The sequence below is a fragment of the Artemia sp. Qi Xiang Cuo genome, chromosome 3 (assembly GCF_049724085.1).
Source record: "Artemia sp. Qi Xiang Cuo chromosome 3, ASM4972408v1, whole genome shotgun sequence".
Taxonomy (NCBI): Eukaryota; Metazoa; Arthropoda; class Branchiopoda; order Anostraca; family Artemiidae; genus Artemia; species Artemia sp. Qi Xiang Cuo.
The window spans coordinates 10,655,109-10,679,469 of NC_142796.1; the positions used below are offsets into that span (position 1 = coordinate 10,655,109).

The 24,361-nt window shown below is 34.6% G+C and overlaps 1 protein-coding gene across 2 annotated transcripts in view; it reads left to right on the forward strand.

Moving 5' to 3' along the window:
- Positions 1-24,361, forward strand: part of LOC148953752 (spatacsin) — a 121,859-nt gene that overhangs the window by 92,298 nt on the left and 5,200 nt on the right. For both annotated transcript variants that reach the window (XM_089108467.1, XM_089108468.1), the window contains one exon: positions 1,516-1,676. In XM_089108467.1, the coding sequence (XP_088964593.1) occupies positions 1,516-1,676 (161 nt within the window). The remainder of the gene's footprint in view (positions 1-1,515; positions 1,677-24,361) is intronic.

Genomic DNA, 24,361 nt, shown 5'->3' on the forward strand with positions numbered 1-24,361 from the left:
TCACACAGATGTTCACACAGGAGCGAAATTCACCCGTCGCCGCAATTTAGTTGCCAACTTTGGCAATTTTTGTTGCTTCGTCAAGCAACTACCCAGAGTTGAAAAAATCCAACTTTTATGGGGCAACTGAGCGATTTTTCGAGCAATTTTTTCAAAACAACAGCAAAGATGGGAGAAACAAATAAAAACAATCAAACTAAGAAGTTAATGATGGCTGGCCAGTTTGATAAAATTATTTATGAAAAGAAGGAAAGGGGACATAAAAATGCAGTTTTGGTCCTGAAAGCATGGGAGCAGGTGTCTAGAGCGACAGGATTACCAGATGAGAACCATTAGCCTATGTCAGTATGGGTCCACCTTTTTTTGTTACTGCAGTTGCAAGAAAGGCATGTAATGTGGCACAGTAAAGGTTCCTTCTATTCAAAATAGAAGGTTCCTTCTATTTTGTTGATTATTTATTATTATTATATTATTATTTATTTATTATTTTATTATTGTTATTTATTCCCTAGTGGTTGCGGGTAGTTACCAACAGCAACTACTTTGTATGAGTAATTGTACTCACTTCCCACAACTAAACTCCCATGCCACACAACTACCATACTATTCAATCCAACATAATTGGATTCCCCTTCGCCTCTCCCCTCATATCGCACTCCTTTCTTTCAAATTGTTATATTGCATTCTGGAGAACACAACCTTGTTGATTTAGTTGTATTTAAAGTTGTATTCTGTACTATTTGAATTGTGTTATGGATAGTACGGTGAAAGTTGTTTTGGGCAGTATCTAGATGAGTGCTACTAGATTGGGCTGTGTAGGAGTTTTTTTAATATTTAAGGTAGTGTTATGTAGTGTGTTGTCTAGGTTGTGTGTTGGGTTGTTTGTAATTCAGAACTACTTAATCCAGTTGTGTGGGAATTAAGATTTATGGTTATTTTTGTGTAGTTTTTAATTGTTCTGGGTTGTTGTTGATGCGGTTGTATGTAGGTGAATATCACTGGGCTGATTAAAGTTATAGTGTTAAATTTAGTTATAAACCCTTTCAGTTCTATTGCTAGCTTGTGTTGTGTTGAATTTTGATGTTTTGGGTGTGGTATAGGAGGCGATCTTGACTTATATTTAAGGGAATACTGTTAATTGCGCGAGAACATTTTTGGATACTTTGGAGGTAGGTTTGTATAAATTGTTTGTTTGTTTTTTGTATAAGGTTGGTGAATGTTAATTATGGTTATTTTGTGTAATGTTTTGATTGCGTTGTCGTTAGCATATTGAAATTGTGCTTGAGTTTTGTGAGCATGGGGGAGCACTGCTGGTTTGAGTTGTATGGGGACATTTTTGATTATATTGAAGGTGTTGTATGTATTGTCAGAACAGTGACCATGATCAAACAGTTCATAGGAACGAACTGTTTGATCAAAGTAAGATAAAAGTGAGTTGGACATTTATTTTTCTAGCGCGGGAGGGGGGTTGGTTACTTGGAATCATCTGAATATCTTTTTTGTTTTTTATTACAGGCTGATATGTTACACAAAGCTCGGGAGTGTACATTTAAAGCTCAAGAGATAGCGGTTCAAATTGGTGTAAATGGAGATGCGAAACCTGGCGAGGCAGTACATAGGGTTTTTGGTTTGTCAGCCGTTGAATTAACCAACTTAGCCTCTACCACCGATCTAAGGTATATTTGGCCTTTTTAAATCAATTTCGATTCCTTTTTCGTATGTTTTTTCATGTTTTGATGTTTTTTAAATCAATTTTGAATTGTTTTAAAAGACTGACGATGGGGTAAGCAAAGCTGCCTTGTCTTTTATTAGAAGCTGTTCACTTGTTTGATAGTGATAGTTCGTCACGTTTAAATTTTTGCTTTTGCCTCGATTTGTTTATATATTTGAAAATTGATAATTATTTTCCAACCTCTGGATATTTTCCATTCATATTTAATATAATGGTCTAAATATTATCAGAATTTTTTTTGTAATAATTATCCAGATAATCTACTAGAACTGTAACTCTAGGATCACACAGAAGCAGTTGATGCGATAGGCTATATTCGTCAATTGCATCGATGAGCAATTTTAGTCGCCGTTATGTTCACACAGGATTTTTACGTCGTCCAACTTTTACCCGCAAAATATTCAAAATTAAAAGAGCATGGTTGAAATGGATCAGAATGATGTTTCTTCTTACTCACTTCTTACTGTATATCCTGGTTCTACTGGGTAGTACCTCTGCACTCTATACTGTAGTGGTAGCTAATCTGCACCTTTACCATGTAATAAGATGAGTAAGAAAAATAATGTAATAGACCTCAGTTCTATTTTTTCTTGTTATGACTGAACAGAATGCTTGATTGGTTGTCAGCACATCAAGAACAAATAGGCTAGGTTATGGTTGTCTAAATCAACAAAATAGAAGCAACCCCTATGGTGAAAGTGCAGATATACTGTCCAATAGCACAGGATGTACAGTAAGAAATAAGTTGTTAATATCCTGCTTCTACTCAGAAGCACCTAGGTCTATGCTCCTTTAGCCCAATAGACTGAATAATAAACAGTAGGAAAAAAGAAATTTTATCAAGGGTCTCAGCAACTTTACTGTGCCATATTACATGCCTTTCTTGCAACTGCAGTAACAAAAAAAGGTGGACCCACACTGACATAGGCTAATGGTTCTCACCTGGTAATTCTGTCGCTCTAGACACCTACTCCCATGCTTTCAGGACCAAAACAGCATTTTTATGTCTCTTTTTCTTCTTTTCAAAAATAATTTTATTAAACCTGCCAGCCATCATTAACTTTTTAGTTTGATCGTTTTTATTTGTTTCTTACATTATTGCTGTTGTTTTGAAAAAATTGCTCGAAAAATTGCTCAGTTGCCCGATAAAAGTTGGATTTTTTTCAACTCTGGGTAGTTGCTTGACGAAGCAACTAAAATTGCCAAAGTTGGCAACTAAATTGCGGCGACGGGCGAATTTCGCTCCTGTGTGAACATCTGTGTGAACCTAGGGTAAGTGAGAATTACCTATTATAAAATTCCAGCATTAAAGCATGCACAGAGATTATCTATACCCCAAGTCTTCCAGGTATCCAAAGCCTTCCCTATACATAAGGCATTTGAGATTACACTCATGAGATAACTGAAATAGTAAAGACTCAGTATGGCAATCATGATCCAGTAGCTATACGAGTTCTATTCAATTTGTATCGCGAATTTCTTGTTTTTAAAAAGATATTCATTTATATATTCATCATATGTATTTTGTCCCCTTCAAAGTAATCCCCACCAGATATTATGCACTTCTGCCAACGTTTTTCCCAATCCTCAAAGCACTTCAAAAAATCAGTTTTTGTGATCTTGTTCAGCTCCATCTTCGATGCCGTCCTTATCTCCTCAATACTAGCGAAGCGTCGTCCATTCATGTGCGTCTTCAGTTTGGGGAACAAAAAAAAAGCCACAGGGGGCTAGATCTGGGGAATACGGTGGCTGTGGCATTATTAATGTATTGTTTTTGGCCAAATTTTGATACGGATTCTTTGATCCATTTCTTATAATGGTCGACAATAGAAAACGAGCCAAAACACGTGCAAGAAAAGTAGCTGTCAATAATTATCTAAACATTCATAATGGCCGAAACTTCGGCATAAATGAGATACATGAGTATCTCATTTATAACGCCACAAAAAAATGACGACACAAAAAAAAAATCGTAAAAAATACACATGACGCCACAAAAAAATCGTAAAAAAAATATACGTAACCCGCGGAAATTCAAGATTCGTTATACTTTTTGAACAGACCTCGTATTTGTGCAACACAAGAGCCTCACTGTTAAGCATCACGAATCTAAAGAAATGATACTAGGAGGAATAATTTTTGAATTTTTGGCGGCGGGTCTCAAATTAGCACCAGTAATCTTATAGAATTTTGATTTTTTAGAGTTACATAAGCATTAACTTTTCTTACTTTTGTCTGGTTCTTCTATACATTGTTCAGCGGAAACTTCCATTTTGAGAAAACATGTCACACGAAAGAGCCAAGACTCGGAAGGGCAAACATAATATAGCGGTCATATTTGTGTTACACAAGAAATGGTGCCAGAAGGAACAATTTTAGAACCTTTAGGGGGTTTTAGGGCGTAACTTTTCTTACTTTTATCTGGCAGTTCTTTATATTTTCAACATAAACTCTCTTTTTAGAAAAAAACATGGCTTTTTGTAGATATGATAATTTTGGCTGTAAGTTGAGCCATTTTAGGCACATGGAATGCTCTGCACAGACAAATATAAGCCTATATCAATAGCAGATGAAATGTTTGGAAGGCTATGCTCTATTTAATAAGTTGAATTGCTCCAGATGTACTATTTATGTCGTTGTGAGGAAGCTGATGAAAAATTTTAGCAGGTGATTACATAATAGTATAAACAATTGCTTTTCAGGTTGTCCTGCATGAGGCAGGTAATCACTTTCCGGAAAGATTTTTGTATAAATAGCATAGACATTAAAAATGAAATCCGGTTCTTTAATTAGTTACATACAATCGTATACGTCTTTAAAAAATAGGAAAGGAAATTAGGAAAGGGAAATTAGGAAATAGATAATTAAAAAAAAACTCATTGTAATATAAAAGACCTCCATATATTGCTATGTAGTTTTACGGTTAGCGGGCGCCAAGTTTGAAATTAAGAAACGTGTATGAAAATCAGCAGAAAATGGGTGAAGTCGTATATCCTTATGGAGCTCTAGAAACTTTAACTTTCCTGATTGCTGTAGGAAGACAAAAACTGCCATAAATCTAAGCTATACAGTAATATAGACATTATGAAAATTATTTAAGAATATACACTTCAAATCATTAGTTCAGTGATTTACCTACGAAAGCATCTTTTTAGTAAGACTAATTAGGCTGTCCTGTTCCATTATATATATCCTTATAGTTAACTATAAACATATCAATAGAATCCTTATTTTACTTTTGGTTCAAACATTATCACTTTTATTACTTAATTTTTATATACTCCCAGTAACCTATATTGGTTAAATAGCCCTATTAAACATAACAGTTGTGAAAAACTGTCCCGAAAGTGATGGCCTACCATATGTAGATTTGTTCGGAAAGTGATCTTTTACTATTCTGTTTAATATGCCTATATGCATCTATGGCGAAATGGAAAGCAGGTTGTCCCTGAATTGGGTGGGAGGACGTCGTAAGGAGGAATCTAAGGGAAATCTGAACTTCTCAGGAGGGTGCTTTGGATAGCTTTTGATGAAGGAGGAGTGAACGTAGCTGTGTTGACCTCAGACGGCTTGGGGCTGCAGTGAGTTGTTAGTAGTAGTATTTGTACACCATTTCTAGTGTATAATTCAGCACTACTGGAGCAATTCAGCCTGTCAAATCAAGCACTTCTTTCTAGATGTCTTTTCTTTTCCTCCATCTCCAAAAGGGAAGCCCTATATTGCAGACTAGTTAACTAATCATCTGTTCACAACTGACAGTTTTTCTGAGCTTTTTTGTCATTCTTTTTCTGTGTGATTTCATTTACTATGTGATTTGATTTCATTTTCGTTTACTATCATCTTGGCAAATCCTTTTTCATTGATTCCTGCCTTGTTTTTATTCAGTGTCTGTTCTGGTTTTGTCGGGTAGACTTCGAAATGTTAGTTTTTCGTTTTTTTTTGTTTTTTTTTTTAGCACTGAGGACGACTTGGCGGAGGTCCTTGTCGAAATATTTGCTTGTTCTTGTTCTTCATGTTTTGCCACTGGCTGACAAATCCTCGTTTTCTCACCTTTTTTATTTTATTTTTCTTTCATTATTCCCTTTCCTCTCTTAGTTTCAAACGTTATGAGTAGTTGCATATATCAGTGCGTAATTATTCGAGAATGAACGAAAAAATTTGTTTTCTCCATACTTGTGGCGAACGTTCGAACCTAATCCGACTAGATAGCTTTTTCTTATAGTTGCCTTCAGAAGCTATCAGTTCGGTTGCCATGGGAAAAACCCTTCGAGGTTCAAGATAGGGACAAGAATTCAAGGGCTCCTCCCCTTTCCTTCCCTAAAAGTGTCTGATGGGACCCTTATTACGAAAGGACATAACTAGTAATTAGTTCTATGTTCTCACCAAGTTTCGTTAATATCTAACAGCTTTTTCTGGTATATTTTCTGATGCAACTGTGGACTGCCTCGAGTGGCACATCCCCTTCACTCGGGGGGGTTTGCCTGTGCAAGACGTCGATTTTGGTTAATAGATGGTGCATTGCCTAGTGCTAAAAATCGCAGATCAAGGTGGGCTCAGGCTTATAAAAGCCTCGATTAAACTGGAGATCCTGGGGACTCTTTGCTATTTAGTCGTAAGCCAGCTTAAGGACTTCTGTGTTTATTCTGAAAAAATTGCTGGTTCCCCTCTTGCGCTGAGGGGGACTGTTTCTCTTTCTTGGGGCTTCAAACAATTTTGATAACTGAAAATTTGTTTAATGGAATGTTACATCGTTGAAAGGAAAGTAATGTAGTGACATTTTCACTGGTGAGCTTAGGCGTTTTGAACTGAACTTGTTAGGAGTTGTCCATGGTTAACATATCACCCAGGGTTAGAAAACACAGAATTAAGTGGTATAAAACTTACTTCATCATATACGAAAGATGGTGTATTTAAACAGGGAGGGGGAGTCATAATAAACAAGGCAGCTTCCAAGTCTGGTTTGGCTTGGCATGGTGCTAATAAAAGGATTTAACGGCTTCAGTAGTCAATCTAAAGAATTTTACATATAGCTGCAGGCAGACCCTGGCGCCGTGCCGATGAGGGAACACCGGCGGTGGCGGGGCAAAAAACAGCACGCCGCGCCGCGCCGCTGGTGCGCCGCTGGGCCGATGTCGCCGGTGTTCCGCCGGCGCCGTCAAGGTCGACCGCACAAATTAATGTTTTCGGCAGTCTTTCTCAAATCACAGCTTCAATTTACAAAAGATTCGAGCCTATTCATGAGTTCAAAAAATCACAAGTCGCTGGCTGGAAACTGGTCTTCTTCGTTATTCATCAAGATAAGTAGGAATCTGGTAGAAACGAAATAGCTGTAGCGTTTCAGAACCCTTGTATAATACGAGTAGTTGAAGTACCTATTAGCTATGTATTCTTAACATAAATAATTATCAAAATTAGTAGTTTTTTTCATCGAGCATTACTGCATATAAAATTTCAAATACCGTATCACAAAATTCGTCAGTTATGTGGGTAAAAATATTTAGCATAATTTTGGAATTAGAAGCTTAATTTTTTTCTTAACATCCCTTGCCTATATCTGTTTTGTCACCTTTAAAACGTTTAAAAGGGACAGACTTTGAGATTGATTGTTTTTTTTGGTATTTTGGATTCTTAAGAAGCCTTTTTGTATTAAAAACCGATTTTTAATAACAATTTAAAAAAAATACATTTTAAATGTTTTTTTGGCTTCTTAATAGAATATACTTCATTTAGGCTAAAGCTGAACTTTTGCTTTTTTATCGCTTTTGTCTGCTCATTTGGATATTCTTCATTTTTTCTTTTGGTGATTCATTCTAAATTATACACTGATAAATACCTAATATCGGTCAAATTATAAACTGTATCTAAAAGGATTAAATTTATCAAATTGAAAAATACATTATGAACACTTCACATGAGAACACTTTAATTCCAATGACACAAAAAACACTTAATTGTTTATTCGCTATGAAGAAAAGTGAAGTGCCAGATATTTTCTTATGTAGAAAATGAAAAGCTCATCTGTTTTAAGTGTAATTAAATGAAATGATATGCAGACTGAAGTAGCTCCAGGAAGATATTGAAATGTTCATCCTAGTTCGTCACTTTTAATCCAACCAAAATGTTAGGACACTTAGTATCAGTTATTGAGTTTAAGCTTTCATTTCCAAATGCTCACAAGAATTACAAAATTTAAGAAAGTCTCAACAATAAATCCCCTGTGGTCAAAATACTTAGACTCCTCGTTGACCCCCACCCAGGCTCAAAGCTTTTGCTATGGTAATTTCTATGGAAATCTCCAAAGAATTTCTTTTTTAAACAGCTTTCAAGCATAGTTAAGGGAATTTAGACTTTTTTGCTTTTCTTCAAAGCTTTGAAAAGAGTTTGATAATATTAAAAATGTTAAATTTGTGCATATTTTTGGTAATCCTTTGTGGGGATATAGAATATCATAAGCCAACGTTGATACCTAAGAAAATTGCAACATCTGGCACCCTGAGGTCATATGACTGTCATAGACTCCTCTTTGAACCTCCCAAATTGAAAAGTGTTATTATGACCTGGCCTGTTAATGTAACTTGGGTACTGGACCAAGGGCACCATTGTTACTCGAGTTCAACGTTAGGTGGGGATATCGACATCCATTTCGTCACGCCGATTCGTTTTAGTGTGAATATACCTGGTACATAAAAATTAATGTTTTCAAAGTAAACCCGTTTCATCAATAGGGAAAAAACCAGATTGGACACATATGTCCTTTTCCCTTTGAATGATAAAATTCTGCAAGTGCTGTATCAAGTATAACTCACGAAAATAGTGTCATTTGTGTCAACTTTTCAACTTTTTGACATCCCTGCTTTCGATAAAAAAAAATCAAGTTACTATCAATTAAATATAATAACTCCCAATGCCCCCTTATTGATACCATCTTTATAGGATACCGTCTCTGATTTAAATAAAAAAAAATTGAATTATTTGAACTTCTGCTTTTAAAAAAATCTATGTCTTATCATTTAAATATTATATATCAATACCAAATCCCCTGGATACCACCTTGATAGGATGCCGTCTCTTCTTTAAATTAAAAAAATGAACTTTTTGGGATCCCTGCTTTCAATAAATAAAATTTCGAGCTATTAGCATTTAAATATAATACCTCCCTACACACACACCCCCACCCCTCTGGATACCATCTTGATAGGATAGCGTCTAAGCTTTCATTATAAAAATAATTTACTGAATAGTTAACAAGGTCACCATATGGTTCAAACAAACACGCGAAATAACGTTAAACAGCTTAGTGTTCCTTGAAGACAGAATTGAGGGTATAACCAAAGGGGTACAAAGACAAAAACAAAAATGTAGAAATTATTCAGAAATAACTCAAATTATTGGAAAACTGAGTGATAGATTCGCCATGGCATTCCATAAGATCCAAAGAATTGAATTAAAAGGGAGCACACAAAAGCCAAATAAGGCCAGTAGCCTATGAGAAATCGCAAAATACCCAAGACAATGAACAAGTCCTAATGGGGGGCCCTGGGTCTATCAAAATATTTCAATGTGTGTTCCGGGTAGTTAAAGATCATCTTGTTCTGTCTACACTTTAAACGAAAAAAATAATGATTTTTTTGGTATCCCTGCTTTCAATTTAAAAAAAATGATGCACTATCATTATAATATGATAGCCCCCTATCCCCCTCCCTTATAGGCAATAATTTACAATTTATTTATGTATCATTTTTTTGGGGTATCTTCTGGTTCAATCTTTAATTTCCCAACCTTTTACATAGCTTAGTCTATAGCTAAATTTTGTCTCAACCGTAGGCTATTTTTTTGGGGGGGGGGGGGGGAAAAAATTTACACAAAGAATATTTTATTTTATATCAGGTGTTCAATAATTGAGTATTTGAGATGTTTAACATTAAGAAAATCTTATCTAAAAACAGCAAAAAAAAATCTGCAAACTTACAATTCAGCTGTAGAAACAATCTGTAGGCTGTCAATTTCAAAATCCAACAAAATGTTGAAGATGTATAGTAGTGAATACTTTCTTTAATTCTATTAAACTTGAAAATAAAATTCTTGACTACGAATGATGTAAGAAATAACGATTGGGTAACTACCTTCGAAATGATTTATACTCATATCAAAATGACGATACTTTTTTTGTCAGCATATAAAAAACTGTGTATATTGCAATATTTGCAATAGCATATTGCATCTGTCTGGTTTTTATGCAAAGTAACAAAAAGAGAGGAAAATTAATGAACAAAAGAGCAGTGAAGAATTATGGTATACAAAGTAATATTTGGCAGGGAAAGTCACTGATGATAAATCACTAGGGGTTGCACCGTGATTGCGTGATTTTCGGGGATTCGGGGAACCCAATTTTTTTTCGGGGTGACGCATAGATTTTCGGGGATATACCCGAAAATTCGGGAATACTGCAAGCTCTGCTTGATTTCTAATCAGGAAAATCGAAATACTAAACCACACGAGAAGCAAAAGCTCCGACTTTGCGGTTGATGCCAGTAGAAAGGCCTCAATTGATCGTGTCAGCACACCATATATGGGCATGGAATCCCCAGGGAGAATGATTGCATAATCGAAGTGGGTCAATGACCTAAATTTCCAAAGGTCGATTTATTTGCTGTTGTTGTTGTTTTGGTCATGTGCATGCTCGAGGCGAATGTCAAGGTGTCCAGGAATTAGGAAACAGTTAAACACGTTCCCCTTTCGTGAATCAATAATTCCCCTTAGAAACAACAAATTAATTCCCCTTTCTTGACCAATCAATCAACCATGACATCATCTGTCAGACATTAAAAATTTTCGCCCAGAAACAATTCTCCAGGAATAGACTCAAGACATTAATGTCTTCGCCCCGGAAACAATTCTACTGGTCGAACTCCAAAAGATATTAATAATACTTCGCCATGGAAACAATTCTCCAAGAAACATCTTAAAGATGAATAGATTAACGGGGGAAAGGTTTTCCTATTATTTCCAAATGTGGAAGCGCAGAGATGCCGAAAACAAAAGGAACAAGCTGAAATTACGTTTAGAAATAATCTGGGTGGAAGTATTTTAGGCATTTTAGGGAATTATTTGGGTGAATAAGATAAGTGACATTATAAAAGATGATTTTAAAAGATGTTTTAGAAAAGGATTTGAGGGTGAAACTCTGTGGTCGTTATAATACACAAGTTGTATTTGAACAGTGTCGTGTGGTCCTCTACCCCAACCCCAAAGGGCTTCGATCCCCTACCCCAACCCCAAAGGAAGCCCCCGGTCTCCAAAGGTCCCCCGGGCTCCCAAAGGACCACCCGGCCCTCAAGGGCCCCCAGACCCCCAAAGGCCCACCCCCGGTCCTCAAAGGTCCCCCGGTCTCCCAAAGGACCACCCGGCCCTCAAAGGCCCCCTCCAGACCCCCAAAGGCCCTCCCCGTGCCCCCAAAAAGTCCCCTCCCCATTTTGTTAATACTTTTTGGTGCACTTTATTATCTTTTCAGAACAAGTTATTTTCTTAATGTCCATCCTAAACCCACTTTACAAGTTGAAATGGGCGAAACCGTTTTAGACATTTTAGGGAATTATTTCGACGTAACAGTTAGAGACATTTTAAAAGATGATTTTATAAGAGGTTTTAGAAGAGGATTTGAGGGTGAAACTCTGTGGTCGTTATAATACACAAGTTCCATTTGAACAGTGTCATGAGGTCCATACCCCAACCCCCAAGGCCCCCGGTCCCCCTAATGCCCATCGAGCCCCCAAAGACCACCGGACCCTCCCCCCATTTTTTAAAATAATTTTTGAATTTTTTTAACATGATATTTTTTTAACTTTTTTACGTATCTTAAAATGACATGAAATATGCTTATGGCTCTACCAATCGTAAACTGTGCTTGTTCATAGACACGTTGCGGCTTTCCCACTGGTACTCTATGGCAGGTTATCGACACTACCTAGTTTATTGCGTGCATTAAATCAGTATTTTTTACGCAGTGGAAGGATAAACACACAATTCATATCTGTAAAAAAGTGAAGATTAATTATTCGACGAAAGTATGTGCACATGAAAAAATCATCGTCGTGTTGAATGCTGACAAGGAGAAATACCCGAACTATGAAACGAGTGCAAGTGGTAACACTATTGGAAATGTATACATGTGTTGTCATGACAGCGAGATGTTAGATTTCTTTGGAGTACCCAAGAATTTCAATCGTGTAAACGGTGGATATGCGAGAGTAACATTACCAGAGAAATTAGTGCTCAAAGAGAATGCAAACTTAAAAATAATTGACGATGATCAGGGACAACTCCTTGCTACTGTTGCTGGTAACACATTACCTGTTGATACATCCTATCATCATCTTTCCGGTATTAGCATTTTAAAGAGAACAAGAAGAAGAAAAGCATACTCCTGTAATAAAGTCATTAATCATATCTTGTCAATACGTCAAAACTGCTATCTATGTAAAAATAATGGGACAATAGACAGTGAAATCGCTGGCAGAATAAAAAGGACATTAACAGACAATATCATCAATGAATATAAAGATGAATTGACGGAAAGTTAAGCGCAAGTGTACTAATAATGTATAATAATGTATTTAACGTATTTTTATATTAATATTCTACATGTTGTTATTTCATTAAAAATATCTTATGCATTATTTTGTTAAGTGTTCATTATTTTTAGGGTGTGCTAGAACATCAAACGTTCAGAGTATTTATTGAAAAGGTCATAGATGTAAGAAAAAGAATTTTTAGAGATAAAGATACTACTAGCTGGCTCAATTTTTCATAGAAGATAGATAAGTTCAAGATCTCTTCTGAATTTTACCAAAGAACATAATTTATTTCTAATTTCACCAGAGAAAATAAAAAGCTTCCACTTCAGTTTGAAGTTCATCAAGACATGAAAAGTTTAAAGTTCACTTCTAAATTTTTTCGTAGAAGATAGGAAAAGTTATACTATGATTATGATTATTTTTCATGAAGATAAAAAGTTTCACTTTAATTCTAAATTTTCTTAAATTCAATTCTGACCTTTCTCAAAGAGTCAAATTTAAAGCTCCGTTCCAAATATTTTCCCGGAAGAAGAAAAGTTCAACTTCGATTCTGAATTTTCTCAATGAAAATGAAATAAGCTATTGATCATTTCTATTTTCCCAAAAGAATATTAAAATTTTCCACTTCAGTTCAGATTTTTCTCAAACAGATGAAAAAATTTAAAATACTGTTCCAATTTTTTCATAGAAGATAGAAAAGTTCAAGTTCCCCTCTGAATTTTACCAAAGAACACAATTCAATTCTAAATTCTCCAGAGAAAATAAAAAGCTTCCACATCAGTTTTAAGTTCACCAAGACATAAAAATTTAAAGTTCAGTTCTAAATTTTTCCATAGAAGATAGGAAAAGTTATACTATGATTGTGATTATTTTCAATGAAGATAAAAAGTTTCACTTTAATTCTAAATTTTCTTAAATTCAGTTCCGATTTTTCTCAAAGAGATGAAAAAATTTAAAGTTCTGTTCCAAATATTTTCCCGGAAGAAGAAAAGTCCCAAGACATTAGACATTTGAATTTCACTTCTAAATTTTTCCGTAGAAGATAGGAAAAGTTATACTATGATTGTGATTATTATCTATGAAGATAAAATGTTTCACTTTAATTCTAAATTTTATTAAATCTTAAAATCATATGAAATATACTTAAAGCTCTACCAATCGTACTCTGTGCTTGTTCATAGATACGACACGGCATTCCCACTGGTACTCTATGGCAGGTTATCGACACTACCTAGTTTATTGCATGCATTAAATCAGTATTTTTTACGCAGTGGAAGGATAAACACACCATTCATATCTGTAAAAAAGTGAAGATGAATTATTCGACGAAAGTATGTGCACATGATAAAATCATCGTCGTGTTGAATGCTGACAAGGAGAAATACCTGAACTATGAAACGAGTGCTAGTGGTAACACTATTGGAAATGTCTGCATGCGTTGTCATGACAGCGAAAAGTTAGATTTCTTTGGAATATCGAAATCATTCAACATTGCTCAAGGTGGATATGCAAGAGTGAGAGCACCAGAGATGATAGAGCTAAAGGAGAATGCCAACTTAAAAATAATTGTCGATGATCGGGGACAACTCCTTGCTAATGCTTCTGGTAGCACGATACCTATTGATGGATCCTATTCCCTTCCTTCTGGTATTAGCATTCAAATGAAAGAAAAGAGGAAAAGAAAGGCCTACTGCTGCACTAGGGTAATACATCATATCATGTCTACCTGCCAAAACTGTTACCTGTGTAAAAATAATGTGACAATAGACGGTGAAATCGCAGGCAGAATAAAAAGGACATTAGCAGACAATATCATCAATGAATATAAAGATGAATTGACGGAGAGTGAAGCGCAAGTGTACTAATAATGTATAATAATGTATTTAACATATTTTTCTATTAATATTCTACATGTCGTTATTTCATTAAAAATAACTTATGCATTATTTTGTTAAGTGTTCATTATTTTTAGGGTATGCTAGAATGTCAAACGTTCAGAATATCTATTAAAAAGGTCAGAGATGTAAGAAAGAGAATTTTAGAGATAATGATACTACTAGCAGGCTCAATTTTTCATAGAAGATAGAAAAGTTCAAGTTCTCTTCTAAATTTTACCAAAGAATACAATTCATTTCTAATTTCACCAGAGAAAATAAAAAGCTTCCGCTTCAGTTTTAAGTTCACCAAGACATAAAAAATTTAAAGTTCAGTTCTAAATTTTTCCGTAGAAGATAGAAAAAGTTATACTATGATTGTGATTATTTTCTAGGAAGATAAAAAGTTTCACTTTAATTCTACATTTTCTTAAATTCAGTTCCGACTTTTCTCAAAGAGATGAAAAATTTAAATTCTGTTCCAAATATTTCCCCGGAAGAAGAAAAGTTCAACTTCGATTCTGAATTTTCTCAATGAAAATGAAATGTTATTGATCAATTCTATTTTCTCAAAATAATATAAAAAGTTTCCACTTCAGTTCAGATTTTTCTCAAAGAGATGAAAAATTTAAAATACTGTTCCAAATTTTTCTTAGAAGATAGAAAAGTTCAAGTTCTCATCTGAATTTTACCAAAGAACACAATTCAATTCTAATTTCTCCAGAGAAAATAAAAAGCTTCCACTTCAGTTTTAAGTTCACCAAGACATATAAATTTAAAGTTCAGTTCTAAATTTTTCCTTAGAAGATAGGAAAAGTTATACTATGATTGAGATTATTTTCTATGAAGATAAAAAGTTTCACTTTAATTCTAAATTTTCTTAAATTCAGTTTCGGCTTTTCTCAAAGAGAGAAAATCTGAACCGAAGTGGAAAATTTTTATATTATTTTGTGAAAAAAGAATTGATCAATAACTTGTTTCATTTTCATTAAGAAAATTCAGAATCGAAGTTATTGATCAATTCTTCTTCACGGAAATAATATTTGGAACTAGAACTTTAAATTTTTTCATCTCTTTGAGAAAGGTCGGAACTGAATTTAAGAAAATTTTGAATTAAAGTGAAACTTTTATCTTCATAGAAAATAATCACAATCATAGTATAACTTTTCCTATCTTCTATGGAAAAATTTAGAACTGAACTTTAAATTTTATGTCTTGGTGAACTTAAAACTGACGTGGAAGCTTTTTATTTTCTCTTGTGAAATTAGAATTGAATTGTGTTCTTTGGTAAAATTCAGAAGAGAACTTGAACTTTTCTATCTTCTAAGAAAAATTTTGGAACAGCATTTTAAATTTTTTCATCTCTTTGAGAAAAATCTGAACGGAAGTGGAAACTTTTTATATTATTTGGAAAAATAGAATTGATCAATAACATTTCATTTTCATTGAGAAAATTCAGAATCGAAGTTGAACTTTTCTTCTTCCGGGGAAATATTTGGAACGGAACTTTAAATTTTTTCATCTCTTTGAGAAAAGCCGGAACTGAATTTAAGAAAATTTAGAATTAAAGTGAAACTTTTTATCTTCATAGAAAATGATCACAATGATAGTATAACTTTTCCTATCTTCTACGGAAAAATTTAGAACTGAAATTTAAATTTTTTATGTCTTGGTGAACTTAAAACTGAAGTGGAAGCCTTATATTTTTTTCTGGTGAAATTAGAATTGAATTGTCTTCTTTGGTAAAATTCAGAAGAGAACTTGAACTTTTCTATCTTCTATGAAAAATTGAGCCTCCTATTAGCATTAATAAAATTAAAATCTCTAAAATTCTTTTTCTCACATCTCTGACTTTTTTAATAGATATGCTGAACGTTTGACGTTCTAGCATACCCTAAAAATAATGAACACTTAACAAAATAATGCATAAGTTATTTTTAATGAAATAAGGACATGTAGAATATTAATATAAAAATATGTTAAATACATTATTATACATTATTAGTACACTTGCGCTTCACTTTCCGTCAATTCATCTTTATATTCATTGATGATATTGTCTGCTAATGTCCTTTTTATTCTGCCTGTCACATTTCCATTCACATTTTATTCTATTGTCACATTATTTTTACACAGGTAACAGTTCTGGCAGGTAGACATGATATGATTTATTACACTAGTGCAGCAGTAGGCCTTTCTTTTCCTCTTTGCTTTCATTTGAATAGTAATACCAGAACGATGGGAATAGGATCTATCAATAGGTATCGTGCTACCAGAAGCATTAGCAAGGAGTTGTCCCCGATCATCGACAATTATTTTTAAGTTGGCATTCTCCTTTAGCTCTATCATCTCTGGTGCTCTCACTCTTGCATATCCACCTTGAGCAATGTTGAATGATTTCGATATTCCAAAGAAATCTAACTTCTCGCTGTCATGACAACGCATGCATACATTTCCAATAGTGTTACCACTTGCACTCGTTTCATAGTTCAGGTATTTCTCCTTGTCAGCATTCAACACGACGATGATTTTATCATGTGCACATACTTTCGTCGAATAATTCATCTTCACTTTTTTACAGATATGAATGGTGTGTTTATCCTTCCACTGCGTAAAAAATACTGATTTAATGCATGCAATAAACTAGGTAGTGTCGATAACCTGCCATAGAGTACCACTGGGAATGCCGCGTCGTGTCTATGAACAAGCACAGAGATACGATTGGTAGAGCTTTAAGTATATCTCATATGATTTTAAGATTTAATAAAATTTAGAATTAAAGTGAAAAATTTTATCTTCATAGATAATAATCACAATCATAGTATAACTCTTCCTATCTTCAGCGGAAAAATTTAGAAGTGAAATTCAAATGTTTAATGTCTTGGGACTTTTCTTTTTCCGGGAAAATATTTGGAATAGAAATTTAAATTTTTTCATCTCTTTGAGAAAAGTCAGAACTGAATTTAAGAAAATTTAGAATTAAAGTTAAACTTTTTATCTTCATTGAAAATAATCACAATCGTAGTATAACTTTTCCTATCTTCTATGGAAAAATTTAGAACTGAACTTTAAATTTTTATGTCTTGGTGAACTTAAAACTGATGTGGAAGCTTTTTATTTTCTCTGGAGAAATTAGAATTGAATTGTGTTCTTTGGTAAAATTCAGAGGGGAACTTGAACTTTTCTATCTTCTATGAAAAAATTGGAACAGTATTTTAAATTTTTTCATATGTTTGAGAAAAATCTGAACTGAAGTGGAAAATTTTAATATTATTTTGGGAAAATAGAAATGATCAATTACTTTTTTCATTTTAATTGAGAAAATTCAGAATTTAATTTGAACTTTTCTTCTCCCGGTAAAATATTTGGAACAGAACTTTAAATTTGACTCTTTGAGAAAGGTCGGAATTGAATTTAAGAAAATTTAGAATTAAAGTGAAACTTTTTATTTTCATGAAAAATAATCACAATCATAGTATAACTTTTCCTATCTTCTACGGAAAAATTTAGAAGTGAACTTTAAATTTTTCATGTCTTGATGACCTTCAAACTGAAGTGGAAGCTTTTTATTTTTTCTGGTGAAATAAGAAATAAATTATGTTCTTTGGTTAAAATTCAGAAGAGATCTTGAACTTTTCTATCTTCTATGAAAAATTGAGCCTGCTAGTAGTATCTTTATCTCTAAAACTTCTTTTTCTTACATCTATGACCTTTTTAATAGATATTCTGAACGTTTGACGTTCTAGCATACCCTAAAAATAATGAACACTTAACAAAATAATGCATAAGATATTTTTAATGAAATAACGACATGTAGAATATTAATATAAAAATACGTTAAATACATTATTATACATTATTAGTACACTTGCGCTTCACTTTCCGTCAATTCATCTTTATATTCATTGATGATATTGTCTTCTAATGTCCTTTTTATTCTGCCTGCAATTTCACTGTCTATTGTCACATTATTTTTACAAAGATAGCAGTTTTGACATATTGACAAGATATGATTAATGACATTATTGCAGGAGTATGCTTGTCTTCTTCTTGTTCTCTTTAAAATGCTAATACCAGAAAGATGATGATAGGATGTATCAACAGGTAATGTGTTACCAGCAACAGTAGCAAGGAGTTGTCCCCGATCATCGACAATTATTTTTAAGTTTCCATTCTCTTTGAGCACTAATTTCTCTGGTAATGTTACTCTCGCATATCCACCGTTTACACGACTGAAATTCTTGGGTACTCCAAAGAAATCTAACTTCTCGCTGTCATGACAACGCATGCATACATTTCCAATAGTGTTACCACTTGCACTCGTTTCATAGCTCGGGTATTTCTCCTTGTCAGCATTCAACACGACGATGATTTTTTCATGTGCATATACTTTCGTCGAATAATTCATCTTCACTTTTTTACAGATATGAATTGTGTGTTTATCCTTCCACTGCGTAAAAAATACTGATTTAATGCACGCAATAAACTAGGTAGTGTCAATAACCTGCCTTAGAGTACCAGTGGGAAAGCCGCAACGTGTCTATGAACAAGCAAAGTTTACGATTGGTAGAGCCGTAAGCATATTTCATGTCATTTTAAGATACGTAAAAAAGTTTAAAAAATATCATGTTAAAAAAATTCAAAAAATATTTAAAAAATGGGGGGGGCCCGGTGGTCTTTGGGGGCTCGATGGGCATTAGGGGGACCGGGGGCCTTTGGGGTTGGGGTAGGGACCTCACGACACTGTTCAAATGGAACTTGTGTATTATAACGACCACAGAGTTTCACCCTTAAATCCTCTTCTAAAACATCTTTTAAAATCATCTTTTAAAATGTCTCTAACTGTTTCGCCGAAATAATTCCCTATAATGTCTAAAATGGTTTCTCCCAATTCAACTTGTAAAATGGGTTTAGGATGGACATTAAGAAAATAACTTGTTCTGAAAAGATAATAAAGTGCACCAAAAAGTATTAACGAAATGGGAGGGGACTTTTGGGGGCACGGGGAGGGCCTTTGGGGGTCTGGAGGGGGCCTTTGAGGGCCGGGTGGTCCTTTGGGAGACCGGGGACCTTTGGGACCGGGGAGGGCCTTTGGGGGTCTGGGGGACCCTTGAGGGCCGGGTGGTCCTTTGGGAGCCCGGGGGACCTTTGGAGACCGGGGGGTTCCTCTGGGGTTGGGGTAGGGGGATCGGAGCCCTTTGGGGTTGGGGTAGAGGACCACACGACACTGTTCAAATACAACTTGTGTATTATAACGACCACAGAGTTTCACCCTCAAATCCTTTTCTAAAACATCTTTTAAAATGTCTCTAACTGTTTCGCCGAAATAATTCCCTAAAATGTCCAAAACGGTTTCTCCCAAATAATCCCTAAACGTAATTTCGGCGTGTTCCTTTTGTTTTTGGCATCCTTGCGCTGTCACATTTCAAATTACTAAGAAACCCTTTCCCGTGTTAATCTATTCATCTTTAAGATGTTTCTTGGAGAATTGTTTCCATGGCGAAGTATTATTAATATCTTTTGGAGTTCGACCAGTAGAATTGTTTCCGGGGCGAAGACATTAATGTCTTGAGTCTATTCCTGGAGAATTGTTTCTGGGCGAAAATTTTTAATGTCTGACAGATGATGTCATGGTTGATTGATTTGTCAAGAAAGGGGAATTAATTTGTTGTTTCTAAGGGGAATTTTCGATTCACGAAAGGGGAACGTGTTTAACTGTTTCCTAATTCCTGGACACCTTGACATTCGCCTCGAGCGTGCACGTGGCCAAAACAACAACAACAGCAAATAAATTGACCTTTGGAAATTTAGGTCATTGATCCACTTCGATTATGCAATCAATCTCCTTGGGGATTCCATGTCCATATATGGTGTGCTGACACGATCAATTGAGGCCTTTCTACTTGCATCAACCGCAAAGTCGGAGCTTTTGCTTCTCGTGTGGTTTAGTATTTCAATTTTCCTGATTAGAAATCAAGCAGAGCTTGCACTATCCCCGAATTTTCGGGTATTTCCCCGAAAATCTATGCGTCACCCCGAAAAAAAATTTGGTTCCTCGAATACCCGAAATTCACGCAATCCCGGTACCATCCCTAGTGATTTATATCCAGTGAATTTCCCTGCCAAATATTACTTTGTTTACCATAATTCTTCACTTCTCTTTTGTTCATTAATTTTCCTCTTTTTGTTACTTTGCATAAAAACCAGACAGATGCAATATGCTTTGGCAAATATTGCAGTATACACAGTTCTTCATATGTTGACAAAAAAAGTATCGTCTTTATGAAAGGAGTTTAAATCATTTCGAATGCAGTTTCTCAATCGCTATTTCTTACATCATTCGTAGTCAAGAATTTTATTTTCAAGTTGAATAGAATTATAGAACGCATTCACTACTATACAGCTTCAGCCTTTCTTGGATTTTGAAATTGACAGCCGACAGATTGTTTCTACAGCTGAATTGTAAGTTTTCAGATTTTTTTTTTGCTGTTTTTAGATAAGATTTTCTTAATGTTAAACATCCTCAATTATCCTCAATTATTGAACGCCTGATAGAAAATACAATCTTCTTTCTGGAACATTTTTATCGCCCCCCCCCCCCAAAAAAAAAAAACAGCCTACGGTTGAGCTATAGCTATAGACTAAGCTATGTACAAGGTTGGGGAATTAAAGATTGAACCGGAAGTGACCCCAAAAATATGATTCAGAAATAAATTGTAAATTATTGCCTATAGAGGGGAGGGATAGGGGGCTATCATTTTAAGATGATAGTACCCCTTTTTTTTAATTGAAAGCAGGGATGCCAAAAAGATAATTATTTTTTTAATTTAAAGTGGAGACGGAAGAAAATGATATCAAATTCCCTGAGAAACCATTGAAATATTTTGATAGACCCAGGGCCCCCCCCCATTAGGACTTGTTCACCGTCTTAGGTATTTTGCGATTTCTCATAGGCTACTGGCCTTATTTGGCTTTTGTGTGTGCTCCCTTTCAATTCAATTCTTTGGATCTTATGGAATGCCATGGCGAATCTATCACTCAGTTTTCCATGTAATTTGAGGTATACTGAATAATTTCGACATTTTTGTTGTTGTCTTTGTACCCCTTTACTCATACCCTCAATTTTTTTTTCAAGGAACACTAAGCTGTTTAACGTTATTTTGCGTGTTTGTTTGAACTCCCTACCAGAAGAAAATGATATCAGATTCCCTGGGAAACCATTGAAATATTTTGATAGACCCAGGGCCCCTCATTAGGACTTGTTCATTGTCTTGGGTATTTTGCGATGTCTCATAGGCTACTGGCCTAATTGGACTTTTTTGTCTGCTCCCTTTTAATTAGATTCTTTGGATCTTATTGAATTCCACGACGAATCTATGACTCAATTTTTCAATAATTTGAGTTATATGTGAATAATTTCGATATTTTTGTTTTTGTCTTTGTACCCCTTTACTCATACCCTCAATTTTTTTTTCAAGTAACACTAAGCTGTTTAAAGTTATTTTGCGTGTTTGTTTGAACCATACAGTGACCTAGTCAATTATTAAGTAAATTATTTTTCTAATGAAAGCTGAGACGGTATCCTATCAAGGTGGTATCCAGAGGGGGGGGGGGTAGGGAGGTATTACATTTAAAGGATAATATTTCGAGTTTTTTTTTATTGAAAGCAGGGATCCCAAAAAGTTAATTTTTTTTAATTTAAAGCAAAAACGGCATCCTATCATGGTGGTATCCCAGGGAGGGGGTAGTGAGCTATTATATTTAAATGATAATACCTCGATTTTTTTTAAAGCAGGGGTGCCAATAAGTTATTTTTTTTTTATTTAAAGTAGAGACGGTATCCTATCAAGATGGTATCCAGAGGGGGGCATAGGGAGATATTATATTTAAGTGATAGTACCTTGATTTTTTTTTATTGAAAGCAGGGATGCCAAAAAGTTGAAAAGTTGACAAAAATTAACAAGATTGTCTTGAGTTATTCTTGATACAGCACTTGCATGGTTTTGTCGTCCAAAGGGAAAGGGACATATGCGTCAAACCCGTTTTTTTTTCTTCTTGATGAAACGGGTTTACTTTGGTGTGACGAAAGCGATATTGACATCCCCACCTAACGTTGCGCTCGAGTGACAATGGCGCCCTTTGTCCAATGCCCAAGTTACAATAAAAGGCCAGGTCATAATAAAAACTTTCAATTTGGGAGGTTCAAGGAGTCTTTGATATTCTTTGACAGTTTTATGACTTCAGGGTACTAGATGTTGCAACGTTTTTAAGTATCTACAGTGGTTTAAAAAATTCGATCACCCCGCAAATGATTATCAAAAATATGCACAAATATAACAAATGTAACATTTTGGAATATTATAACACTTTTTTCAAAGCTTTGAAGTAAAGCAAAAAAGGCTAAATACCCCTAACTACGCTTAAAAGCTATTTTAAAAAGAAACTCTTTGGAGATTTCCATGGAAATGACCATAGAAGAAGCTTTGAGCCTGGGTGGGGATCAAAGAGGAGTCTTTGAGCATTTTGACCACAGGTGACTTATTATTGATACTTTCTTAAATTTGGTAATTTTTGTGAGCATTTGGAAATCAAAGCTTAAACTTAATAACTCATTCAAAGTGTCCTAACATTTTGCTTGGATTAAAAGTGACAAACTAGGATGAAAATCCCAACATCTTCCTGGAGCTACTTCAGTCTGCATATTATTTCATTTAGTTACATTTAAAACGGATTAGCTTTTCATTTTTTACCAAAGAAAATAGCTGGCACTTCATTTTTGTTCATACCGAATTAACCATTAAGTGTTTTTTGTTTCTTTATAATTGAAGTGTTCTCATGTGACGTGTTCATCATGTATTTTTCAATTTGATAATTTTACTCCTTTTAGATACAGTTTATAATTTGACTGATATTAGGTATTTATCTATTTATAATTTGGAATGAATACCCAAAAGAAAAAACGAATAATATCCAAAAGAGCAGCCAAAAGCAATAAAAAAGCAGCAGTTCAGCCTTAGCCTACATGACAAATATTCTATAAAGAAGCCAAAAAAAAAACTTTAAAATGTATTTTATTTTTTTATTTTTATTAAAAACCAGTTTTTAATACAAGGAAGGCTTTTTAGGAATCCAAAAGAGCAAAAAAAACAATCAATATCAAAGTCTGTCCATTTTAACTGTTTTAAAGGTGACAAAACAGATATAGGCAAAGGACATTATGAAAAAATTAAGCTTTGTAGTTCAAAGTTATATTCAAAATTTTTACCCAGAAAACTGACGAATTTTGTGATACTGTATTTGAAGTTTCGTATGCAGTAATGCTCGATGAAAAGAAACTGCTTATTTTGATAGTTATTTATGTTAACAACACATAACTAATAGATACTTCAACTACTCGTATTATGCAAGGGTTCTGAAACGTCACAGCCCTTTCGTTTCTACCAGATTTCTACTTCTCTTGATGAATAACGAAGAAGACCAGTTTCCAGCCAGCGACTTGTGAATTTTGAACTCATGAATAGGCTCGAATCTGTTGTAAATTTAAGCTGTGATTTGAGAAAGACCGATGAAAACATTAATGTTTGCGGTCAACATTGATCGCGCCGCGGACATCTTACCGGCGGCGCGGCGTGGCGCGCTATTTTTTGCCCCGCTGCCGCCGGTCTTCCCTCATCGGCGCGGCGCCGGGGTCTAGCTATAATCTTGAAAGCACTATAAAAAGACACTGCTTAAGATGCAGATAAAAACAGTGTATTTTTTCTTAGGGGGGGGTGCATTTTTTTATTCTACTATTTTTGTTATCCGTTTGACGCCATTGTACAAATTTTTTTCTTGGAAAAAATGTAATCCACTTTTTTGGAAATCTGTTGGTACAAAATGGCTAAAAAAAACTATTGGCTACTAATCAAATGAGGTTAAATATGCTGTAAGTGTAAATAAATGTCGAGGAAGCTGGGAGTTAATCATCCGTCCCAATAGACATACTAATGGCAGGGAGTGTCTTCGTTTTTCTACAGTGTAACCTTTTTAGCTTACCTATTTATTCTAATTGAACTAATTAGCTTTATTCAAATTGTTTTTGAACGTTATTACTTAAACTTACTACTTGTCAGGAACTTGATGGCAAGTTGGCTAAAAACTTACCATAGCGGGGTAACTTACCTTTTGGTGATTTACGTTGT